Source organism: Sinocyclocheilus grahami, unplaced genomic scaffold (genome assembly GCF_001515645.1).
Source record: "Sinocyclocheilus grahami isolate Dianchi unplaced genomic scaffold, SAMN03320097.WGS_v1.1 scaffold1483.1, whole genome shotgun sequence".
Taxonomy (NCBI): domain Eukaryota; kingdom Metazoa; phylum Chordata; class Actinopteri; order Cypriniformes; family Cyprinidae; genus Sinocyclocheilus; species Sinocyclocheilus grahami.
In genome coordinates this window covers 54,611-66,763 of record NW_015506662.1, presented here as the reverse complement: position 1 = coordinate 66,763, position 12,153 = coordinate 54,611, and the positions used below count along the sequence as shown (strand labels likewise).

The 12,153-nt window shown below is 39.6% G+C and overlaps 2 protein-coding genes across 2 annotated transcripts in view; both read left to right on the top strand.

Annotated features, from left to right (window-relative positions):
• The window catches only part of LOC107570611 (elastin-like), a 97,764-nt gene extending 90,253 nt beyond the window's left edge, over positions 1-7,511 (top strand). The window contains exons 50-56 of the mRNA XM_016256852.1: positions 402-482; positions 1,897-1,968; positions 2,196-2,231; positions 3,031-3,078; positions 5,760-5,792; positions 6,270-6,326; positions 6,810-7,511. Coding sequence (XP_016112338.1) covers positions 402-482; positions 1,897-1,968; positions 2,196-2,231; positions 3,031-3,078; positions 5,760-5,792; positions 6,270-6,326; positions 6,810-6,856 — 374 coding nt within the window. The 3' untranslated portion in view covers positions 6,857-7,511. The remainder of the gene's footprint in view (positions 1-401; positions 483-1,896; positions 1,969-2,195; positions 2,232-3,030; positions 3,079-5,759; positions 5,793-6,269; positions 6,327-6,809) is intronic.
• A 3,330-nt stretch (positions 7,512-10,841) lies between these two features.
• LOC107570612 (LIM domain kinase 1-like) overlaps positions 10,842-12,153 on the top strand; it is a 41,242-nt gene continuing 39,930 nt past the window's right edge. Inside the window, exon 1 of the mRNA XM_016256853.1 lies at positions 10,842-11,134. Within this exon, the coding sequence (XP_016112339.1) occupies positions 11,077-11,134 (58 nt within the window). The 5' untranslated portion in view covers positions 10,842-11,076. The remainder of the gene's footprint in view (positions 11,135-12,153) is intronic.

Below are 12,153 nucleotides of genomic sequence, written 5' to 3'. Positions count from 1 at the left end.
TTGATCAAATCTTGACTGCTATAAGCAGATTAAAACAATATCCCAGATGTTGAATATGTGAAATTCAGTTGCATTAAACCTAGTGAAATTTTAAGTTAATGTAAACATCTTCAGAATTGACAAGATCCATTGTAAAAGAATGTGCATGTATTCATTTAATCAGAAAATGCTGATTACTATATATATGTGTATATATATATATATATATATATATATATATATATATATAGGAATTTCTGGTACACAAGATAATGTAAGACTTTTTGGAATAATGTCTCAACCTGGACCTTATTTGGAAGGTCATGTTCATGCAGGCATAGAGGAGTTCTCAAATCTGGATCTGACTTAATGCTGACTCAGTGCCCTACTTGACACGGTGTGTGCATGTGTGTTTGGTCCAGGTGTTGGAGGAGCAGGCAGTGTCGCAGGTGTAGGGGGAGTTGGAGGGACAGGGGCTTTTCCTGGACTCATACCTGGAGCAGGTGAGATGCCATGCAAATCCACTTTACTTGATACTTGATCATTTAGCAGTGTTCCTGTAGTTTAAAACGTAGTGCATGGAACTAACAATACTAAGGTCCTGGGTTCCCTGGGAATACATGAACTGATAAAATGCATGTTTTTAAAGCAATACAGTATATATCACTTTGAATAAAGGGTGTAGAATTTAGTAGGCATGCCAGGGACATGTCCCTACCAATATCCAGCAACTACTAAATTGTCCCTAGCAATAATTGTGATCAAACAATTAAATGTATTTATATATATATATATATATATATATATATATATATATATATATATATATATATATATATATATATATATAAAATCATAAATGCGAAAATGTTGGGGTAGTTGGATGGTGGTGTGTGGTGTTTCTTTGAATAAAAATGCATGCCAAATGCATGCATGAGTCAAATGCTTTTCGAATGGTCCAAGGCTTTTACACTTTTCTTGAAGGTATGGAGGCACTCAGCTGTCCAACCGTAGACTTCTGTACGGAGGATTTGCAGTTAGTTAGTGAAGGTAGGAGGGTACTCCAGAAACTGATCAAAGCGTCAGTGCCTTGGATGTGATGTTTTACGCAGAGGTGTAAGATTGAACCACATTCTGGTTCATTTGCATACAAAAGCCTGGATAATGTGCATTGTGCTCAGTTAGGAAGATTGTGATTTTCCTGATATTTGTGTGTGTAAATCTCCATGACTGGGCAGTCCATCACTATCCCCAAGTTCCTGACTGGCCTGCATGGCATTTTCATTGATGTCGTGTTAAATTGATGGACTGGCCTGAAAGGAGCTCTGTCTTTGTTAGACCGTGTTCTTTCACCCTGGATGATGGTAAGCTGAGATCCAAACAGCCACATTAGTATTGTCAGACTGGGGCGAAAAGTTGAGTTGCATGTAATCAACGTAGCAGTGGTAGGACAAAACTTTCTATGATGATAATAATAGGTCTCTGAGATGTTGTGTATATCGCGAAGAGAAGGGGGCCAAGCATCGAACCCTGAAGTACCCCAGTCCTAATGGATAGTCAGTGTACAGTAATTTAGACTTCCCTTCAAGATACTCCAAAGGATAGCGGGGAGTGCAGATCCTGTGATGCAGAGTGTTGAGGATAGACAGGATTGTCCTGTGTTTTATCAACATGATGTTGTATAAGCTTCATCATTACAATTTTTACCAAAACTAGCTAATTTTATATTAAGATTCACCAGACTGAAGGTGATGATAATCTAGCAAATTACATCAATTGTGACATCCTCTACAGGGACAGCCTTGATTCTGTAACATGACAAACACCGTTTCTCTCAAAATACTGAATATACTGTTGAATTAGCTTTCGTTATGTTACTGGACTGTTGTTAAAGACCTTGCGATCATCTTGTTGCAGGTGGAGGGTTTCCAGCAGGTGTTGGTGTGGGAGCTGGTGGTGTTGGAACTGGTGCTAAACCACCTAAACCAGGTAGCAAAATAAAGCATACAAAATATTCATGTTCTGCAACATGACTCCACACTGTATTTCAGTTTAACACTGAAGCTTCAATTAACTGCACATCTTCTCTGCTGGGGAATTGTAAAGGATATAAGGAAGTGCATCTAACAAGTACAAAATATTCAATGTGGGATTTTCTTTTTAAGTTGTGTGAGCTATGATTGTGCTGAGTGTTTCCCATCTAATTCTATCAACAGGCTACGGCTCTTTGGGTACAGGATACGCACAGCCAGGTGAGGCCCAGCATTAACTGGACAAAGATTGATTGCTTAACTGGCATCTATTCATGTTCTTGAATATATGACTAGCACACTGTTTGTACTACAGACACAGATTTCACTGCAAATTATGTGGCTAGCCAAAGAAACCTTTTCAACAACCCAGAAGCAGTGCTTGAAGTGGGCCTGTACTGGTGCCGAGCTCTTCCAATTATGTGTGATTCTGTTAGTAACAGGAATTATTTTTCTGTACCATTCGGTCTTATGGCATGCCGGTGCTCTCTCGACACTAGAATCCCCCAGTCAACCAGGCAGTCTAACACCACCGCCCTGCTCATTACACATGTACATGCATACACACTCATAGCAGTCACACACTTGTGTAATCACTCTCTCACACACACACACTGCAGTAAGGCTGGGATCATGGATTTGTCTGCATTAATCCTGTGAGCCTTCATGTGATTTGGTGTCACTGTATTCTTTCTAGCACCATCCTTTCAGAATTCACATCTCTGCTTATACAGATACACAGCAAAACCATCTGCTAGGGTACTTGCCATATTCACAATACTTCACAGACACAGATGTTTCTCCTGAGAAATAGACTGAGATAATCTTACATTTGTCTCCATTGGCATTTCAGAATAGATATAAAGATCTCAATCTGTGCTTAAATTTACCAAGATAATAAAGTCTTTACACTTTACGAGATTACAAGTTATAAGGTCTACTAATCTTGTCTATTGATAATTACTGTGTTTTAGATCAATTGAGTTACAGAACTAAATCTTTTTGTCTTTTCTTCCTACAGGTGGTGTAGCTCCAGGAGGATATGGAGGATATCCACAAGCATATCTAGGTAGCCTTTTATAGAAATAATCCCGGGCTTAATTCATATTGTATCTTTATACGAAATTCAGCCCCTCTGTATCAGACTAGTATATTTCCAGTTCAAAGAGCACATTGCTCGTTTCATAAAGGCCTCAGTAGTCTTTAGCTCCAAGTTTATAACAGAGGATCAGCAGATGTGTCATAGAGGACAGGAACAGAACTGCTGCTTAATTGTAAAATATAGATTTATTCACACATATACAGTACTGTGGTGCTCGAATGACTGTCCAGTCACCGCTGTGCTTTTAAGGCAGATAATCACAGCACATTCACTGCTGTTCTGATGCAGGAATGGGTCTGTGACTACATCGCAGACAGAGAGGCGACAGAGTAAGAAAGCCCTGACATTTCCTTTAGTTTCTAGAGAAACAGTAAATTCGTTCTGGAAATTAGCCGGTATGAGAAGTTGTAACATTGCCAGTAAATTACGGTAATCTGCTCTGTGTGAACGCAGAATGAAGATTACCGATATGAGCTCGTATGAGTTCAGAATGCACTGATATAAGACAACTAACTCTGGGCCAATCAGAACATTCTGACGCAGATGACGCGTTTACTCTGTGCTGTGTAGTTCAGTTTGGAGTCGTCTAATGCGATGTCTCTGAGCCAAAAATGCTGTCTGTGTGAACAGCGCATTTTTGTATTTACCGATAAAGTTGTTCCGGTACTTTTACAGCAATTTACTGGTATTTCTGTGTGAAAGAGGCTAAAATGCCATAAATTCTGTCACATATATTGAAATGGAGTCTACTGATGTTTTCCCAAATGTAGTGCTTTCTTACACTTAGAGTAGTGAAATTACTTACTAACATGAAGAAATGATCAAATATAATGTAATATATAAAGAAATCAAAGCAACTCATTTTAGCAATATGATCACATATAATTTAACCTTGTTTCAAGCCAAGAAAACATATTTGATTTAGAAATGTGTTTCAGATGCAGTCCACCAAACATGAGTGGATCATTATAATAGTTGAAGTAATGGACTACACCTGTGCTAAAACCCCTGAGTGAAGTTGAGGGGAACTGACTTCATACATCCACTAAAATCACTGAATCTCCAGCTGATTCAAACGTGTAGTTTCACGTGAGAGACTCCCTGCAGTATCTGAGCACAGAACCAGACACTGATACTTTGACAGCTAGTCATGTATGTGTTTAATTATGACCTCAAGTTAAGTTAATTGTAAGTATGTGATACCATTGAAGGGGTCCCTATGCCCTTTTTACAAGATGTCTCAAGTGTCCCCAGAATGTGTTTGTGAAGTTTCAGCTCGCAGAGCATTTATTATTCCTCGCTGTAAATGCCTGTTTGGGTGGAAGAAAAGACATGCTGGCTTTCGTCTGTCTTTTTAAATGCAAATGAGCTGCTGCCAGCCCTTACAAAAAATAACCATGGTTATACTGTAGTAAAAGTGTAGTCACCATGTTTTTTGGCGGATTGATTACCATTTGTATAACCACAGTTTTATTACAAATACCATGGTTAAACTATGGTTAGTGTAGCAAGACCATGGTTAATTGTGGCTACCATGGTTTAATGGCAATAACCACGTTTTTTTGGTTTTATTTGTAATGAAACCAAGAGGGCGGAGACTGTTCTTCAGATACAGTACTCCAGCAACAACAAACGCATCATATCTGTCGTGCACACACTCACGTGATGTTGCAGTTCTTTGTCATCTTGAACAGTTTACTCTTTGCATGCGTTTAAAAAGCCTTGTCAGTTTAAACTTCTGATATACAGTTTTCTGAGTACACAGAAATTCGGCTCTTTTGCATCAGCTGTCAAATACACACAAGGTTATGTCAAATACACACAAACTTAACATAAACACCGTGGGTTATGTCTGTGAACAGCTGCATGTGTATTAGTATATAAAACACGCTACTAACGCTACTCAACCAGGCCTCTCGTCCACTCTTAGTTTTTTGCATATGCTTTGGCCGGGAATTATTTAAATGTGGGATACTGTGATGTGTATATTCCCAAAAGAAAACTCAGGAATACAGTTGAGACGTTTGAGGGAGTTCAGAAACAGTGCTTACTCCCTTTGGAGTGGCTTCGTGCTTTTACTTGGCAGATCTTTTTCATGCATACACAGCAACATTACACACTAAAGGAAGTTGAAAATGTAGGGGAAAAAGCATAATAGGACCCCTTTAAACACTATATCCTGAGAGATAATAAGCTGAAAAAAGACATTGATCATTACAGAAGGACATGTTGACACTGGCCTGCTGAAATCAACTCGCTATTAAAAGCGTCGGCTTGAAGGGCAAATATCATACAAAGCGTATTTGCTTTCTGACCATAATGCCAGTCTCAGCGCTTACTAATACTCACGCTGTCATACAACACGCTGTTAGTTATTATATAATAACAACGCAGAGACGCTCGGTGGCTTTATTATTATTTCCGTCCAGATGCTCTTGGTCACAGCTGGTCATAAATCTCCTGCTGGAACAAACCGTAATCCTGACGCTGTCCTTTGGCTTACTCACAGTTCCTGTAGGCATCGATTTCACACAGTTATCCATCGTTTTACTTACATAATTAGACACAATGTCACATTTCTCTCAGTCACACAGTCATGTGGTTTGAACAGCTCATAATAATACATCAATGATTTCTTGTGTTTTTAGGAGGGTATGGAGCAGGACTGTCACCACAACAAGGTAAAAGCTCTTACAAACCCTTAAAAAATCACTGGAAGATGCAGCAGAATGAGGCTGAGCTCTAGTGGTTGAACTGACAACCGCTGAACTACATGCATTCCACTGAAGGAATTCATTCAAACTAAAGAAGAATCTCCAAGCTGCTAAATGAAAGTAAAACAAGTATCATAAAAGCGGTCCATACAACTCGGGCACTATTTTGAACTCGTACGATAGCTTCATGCATTCATGTCAAATATGGGGTGTCAACAGGAGAAATGCCTGTACATCAGTGCTGAAACTGTACAGATAATGCAACTTTCTTGACGGTACGTGTGAATAAAGAGTAAGATTACCAGTGTTAGCACATCCAGCATTAAATTTATATTGATGCATTTGGCAGACTTTTTCTTAACCAGTTCAACTTGCGTTGCAATCAAGGTGCCGATTTCACCAGTTCGTCTTTAATGTGTATTTCACTTGTGCTTCTTTCCTCAGCCAAAGCAGCCAAATACGGAGGTGGACTGACGGGATTCCTGGGAGCAGGTTATCGAGGTACGAGAGTCTGCAGTGAACCGATGAGTCAGAATTAATCCTGCCGCCACGTAATCACCGATTTCTCATAATCACTGCTCTCATTTCTGATGTCCTCAACTAAACGTCCTGATCCCAAATCACACCAAACACTGGCCTACTTCTTCTGAAGTTTGCCTTTACATGATTCGCTGAACATATGTGAGTTTATAAAGCGGATCCGCACTGGTGGACGTCTTAAAGTAGTCGAGATGCCCCAGAGGACCATTCTGCTTTTTTCAATCAAAATTTGAATCAGTTCAAGAAATGAATCAAATCAAGAAATGATATCAATACATCATTGTTTCACGTTTCAAGGGATAATTCACCCACGAATGAAGATTGTCATCATCGTCATGCCGTTTCAAACCCACCTGTCTTTCATTCATTCAGAACCCAAATGAAGATGTTTGTACTGCAGTGTTTGGTGTGTGATGAGGTTTTGTCTGTGGTGTTGTTCTGCAGGTGGAGCCGGCTGCCAAGGAAAATACTGCGGGAGGAGAAGAAAGTAAAGGATCTCTTGAGATGTGAAGTGACCTCAAGAAACATGGTGCTACTGCATGCTCCAGAATGTACTTTTGATACTCAAACAAACAATCCCAACATGCACAAGTGTTATGTTTTGTACTGAAGGTAAATATTTGTTATGAATCCAAGTCCAGATCTCTGAAACGCCTAGTGATTTGTGAAAATAATTCCAATCCTAATGGCACATTCCATCATGTTACTGTTTCCTATTATAACCGGGTTGATTAGCTGGCAATGCTGTTGTGTAGCTGTAAACGTTTTAACCACGACTTCTTATTTGTGGACGTTTCTGAGACCATCCGAAGCTCTTTTGCTCAGTTGCAGTCACGATCTCGCACTCTAGACTCTTGAAGTAATGCCATCTCTTGCCTGCACAACATCATCCAGCGTCCTCGCGTCACATCGGTGGTGCAGGTTTAGAGTCCTGTCATAGCGTCATACTGCTGATTAAATACTTCACATCTGGCTGTGCTTCAGCTTAGGGGTTTGCCTGTTATTTTCACCCTTCAGCGGCTTTACGATTACAGTCCTTTATGGGTGACTCTCTCACACACAAATTATATTTTGCATGAAGAAACGTAAGCCTGTTTTAGGTAGGCGCACAGATTCTGTTGCTATTAAACACATTTCAGACCAAAATTCTAATGCATTTGGTGCTTTAATTATTTGTAATTATTAAATGTTCTCGGTGGCAATATCTTATTCTCATTACTGTAATACAGCGTGCTACAAAAAAAGTTTAATTTAAAATCAGTAAAACAAATACTTTCATGATGTATAAATACTTTTGTGATGAACTTATTTTCATTTCTAACATTATTTTCATTTTCTTCATGAAAATATAATTTCTTTTAATTTAGCGATGAAATGTGGCCCGTGACATGTTCTTGAGATGTTTAGTGAGATTCACCCCCTCTAGATGATTTAGGCTTTCATGAAGCATCAGAGTGTCTTCAGTTTGAATCTCATCTTCTGATTGGAGACGCTTTTGAAAGGGTGCTTTTGTAAACAGGCCGTAATAATATGCATGCAAATGTGTATTGCAGGCATAGAAATACACATATTATGCTAAGAGAGCTTTGTGGATGGCAGAACGTCTGACAGCGACAGCGATCGCAGCATTCACTCTTGCACACCGTGTGAAGTATGAAGAGCTCTGCTCTGATTATGCTGAGAACCAGCAGAAGTGAATGACAGCTTACGTCTAACATCAATCCTCTGTTTTGGTATCTGTCCGGTGAAGGGAACAAACTGAAAATAACCGTGTAAAATAGTAATCATAGTTCTGACTTGTACATTATGTATGTTTAAACCTGGAAGATTAAAAGATATGCTTATGTTTTTCCCTGGACCCGGGGACTACAGGTGCTTCCATCATTTGACCAAAAATGTGTTTCTTTAATCGCTGTGTATTCACATAGAATTAGTTATATATATATACACACTTACAGTAGACTGGATCATTTAACAACATGTTACTTCGTCTTATGTTGTTTTGCAACATTTGAACTTGACATGTTGAGCAATTATCGAGTTTGTACACATCATATGACAATAACTTCTTTGCTTTAAATCGCTTCTGCATTGTAGTCACTGTGGCACTTGCAAAACTGTGTGTGCTATTTTAAGATGTGTGTGTGTGTGTGTGTGTGTGTGTGTGTGTGTCCCAAGAGCCTCACTAGCCAATGTATTATCAAACATATAATGTGTCAGTTTTTGATACAGTTTTTCGATCCGTCTGGAGAGACACTTTATCATGCAGTAATGTGTTTGAGCTGCCTGTGAGCCCTACCAGCTCTTCTCTATTGTGCCCTGGGATTTCCTTCTTATTTAAATAAAGGGGCGGGGCTGTTGCACTTTTCCACAACCTATATTCTGACTAGTTCCCGGAAATCCCGGCATTTTACCTGCTCTAGTGAAAAAAAAAAATGAAATAAAATATTTTTAAAAACACACAAACTGCGTTTCTTGGTGTGCATGATTGTGTAAAATGATAAACACACACTGTGACTGTTGCATCACGTCTAAAACCCCCTTAGCTGTTCTGAGATCACTGTAAACCACAGCTTCATGTGGATTATTGCTTTAATAAAACAGTTACCACACATAGATTTCATCAAATAAACACAGCAACTGCATCTGAAGTAATGAGGTCACAGGCGTGTGTTTCCCGAGTATTTTACAACGGCGTCCAAAGAGGCCCAGGCATTCAAAATCAAGGGCCGGACCTTTTATAAAACAATTTACAGAATTATAGACCCAGCAGCCAGTGTATGAGTCATAAATCCAATATTCTATATTCACAACAAACAAACTAAAAACTGTATCCGTGATATCTCTAAACAGGTGCTGTATTCTTTCTATTAAGTCAATGAAAGTAGACTCTGTTGTTTTTTTCATAAAAATATGACATTTTCCGAGATAAAAACAATTTTAACCTCCAAATAAAATGTATATTTTTATATATATATATATATATATGAAACGAAATGGATATTGTCATTATTTTATCAAATGTTACTTCCTTTTCTTTTAGTCAGCGTCACAAGTGCTACCCTGCGTCTCAGTGTTCACACTATCCTACAACAGAGATCTGCTGTACAAGAATACATCCATTTATTTTGATAATTGGGCTAAAAATAATATTATTTTGGTGAGTCAGTTATTCAGTGACCAAGGGTTTTGAGTTTTTACAGCAAAAGAATAGGCTATTGTTTTTGGAGCGATCCCTTCTGGGATTATTATGTTTATGAAGGGTTGTAATAACAAGGTCTCTCAGATTGTGCCGTATCTCAGTGTATTGATACATATGTTGGTAAATTATCCCTTAACACCAAATCAGACAATAGGAGCATCCGTGCTGTGTTCCAGGACCAGGTTGTCTCTTGACCGAATGCCAGCTTTTATTGGAGCAGACACGCGTGTAGGGGATTTAACTGGGCTCGAGGGGGTTTTGCCCCACTCTACAATAAGATAAAAGAAGTGTCTTATAAAATGATACATCGGTGCTGTCCCACAAAATGCTTTTTTACAAAGGTTTATTTCTGAGGATTTTGATGTAAATTGCTCCTTCTGATTTGTCTCATTTATTTTGGTATTGCGAGTATACTAAGAATCTGTGGGAAAACATTGAGTATTTTTTTGTGGTATAATTCCTGAAATTTCATTGAAATATGAAAATGTTATTCTGGGTTATACACATTTTGAAAGTATTGTAAGTGTAAGCCTTTCTTTAACCTTTTTCTGGAAGAGTTAGAACTGTGTCTGTATTTGATCTCTGACTCTTCCAATAAGAATGCTGTAAAAACTGTGAATCTTTTTAAAATGTACGGTATTTTCTTGCTCGCTGGCATGTAGTATATTAATGCCATTCTGTGTTTCATATATTATAATAAAAAAATTAAATAAAAAAATGTTCACACTATCCATCCTAAATAGTGTGTGAGATTAGAATAAGTGTGTGCCAAAGCATAGCATGTTGACAAGAGTATGCCAGAAGTCCCCGGATGGTCTACTGCTTCAGGTCGATGTCTGAAGTGTGGATCCTGCACACTCTAAAGGCTAATAGTGCCCACAATCCATTGCGCTTTGGTGAAGGATTCTGTCCAGAACTACAAACACGAATAAAACGCGTTAAAACTACAAACATGGCGGTTAGGTAGAGAGGCTTAGAAAAATATTCAAAATTTAACCTGGTAAAAAATATTTATTTAATGTTATCTGTGTTTATATTTCAACAGCAGTGGTTCACTTTTAAAGACGCAGTTGTGTGGCGTGATAGTATGTCCCAAAGCTTGCCTACTCTTCTACTACACACTCAAAACTGTGTACTGTTTCTTCACCAAAAGAGTACATACTTTAAGGGCGTTGTATAAGTAGGCACACTGAGCCGCAGCACTAGGCTACTGTGGAGTCATCTGACTGTGAGCTCACTCCAGAGAGACTGCGCTCCAGGGATAGTGCTGGTTGGCCCGTGGTCCCCGCGTCTGTCCAGCAGAAATCCTACTATAGCGAAGCTCTCCAGCGGACTCCCGCCCACTAACCGACTCCGAGCCTCAGCTAATCTGACAGCAGAGTAACGGGGCGTGTGTCATATTGATGAGGCGAGCCCTCGCCATACTAGGGCAGTGCCAGCGGCCGCGTTTCTCCAGTGTGTCTGACCGCGCAAGGCTTTCTGCTGCGCCGCTCCCGGTCCGAGGCTTGAATGAGGTTGATGCTGCTGTGCTGCACCTGGAAGGACGAACGCATGGGAGAGGAGGAAGGTTAGTCTGTCTTCTGGATCGCGATGATAGAGTCTGTGAATGGTGCGCATCTTCATCGGAGGTCGTGAGGATGCTGCGCCTCGCTGATGCGCGCGGTCTCTCCGCCAGATCTCCGCCGCGAGGAGGCTGCTCGATGTGCTGCTGCGGCAGAAGCGTGCACTCATTAGGGCTCAACTATAAACTGTCCCGTTCACTTCTGTTCATTTCTGTCTCGCTTACAGCAGCTGTGGGATTTCAAGCTCTGGGTTTGTTGATATTGGTTTTCAAACATACCATCATGTTTATGGATGTGTAGCATGGTTTTTAGCACGTGATGCAGTATTAAATGTAGTATTAATATTTTCAAGTTAAAAAAAAAAAAAACTTGTTGAAACTTCAGTCTGTCCATCAAGGGACTTATTGAAGACACCAGTAATCATTAAATCTATAACTAGAAATTGTTGGTAGCCGAAAATTCCAATGAAAATCAACTTGGTGATTTTTGGAAATGTTATTTTTTAGTAAAAAGTTATGGAACGTCATCGGAATGTACAATGGTTCAGTGATGCTATAGTTCTTACAAATATACCCGCTGACATGCTATTCCAAAGCACTCAGCTACTTTGTTACAGGTCCAGAGTGCCATGGAAGTGTTTTTGTTTATATTTTGCATATTTTATGTGATGTTATCCTGGAAAATTATGAATACTTCCTGTGAATTCATCTGCCCTCATGTGAGGTAAATGTGTGTGTAGTGTTACAGGGAACTGGCCTGAATGAACTCACACACACACTCACTCACTCATTCACTCTCTCACTCACACACTCACACACTCACACTCACTCACACACACACTCACTCACTCACTCACTCACTCACTCACTCACTCACTCACACACTCACACACACTCACACTCACTCACTCACTCACTCACTCACTCACTCACTCACTCACTCACTCACTCACTCACTCACTCACTCACTCACTCACTCACTCACTCACTCACTCACTCACTCACTCACTCACTCACTCACTCAC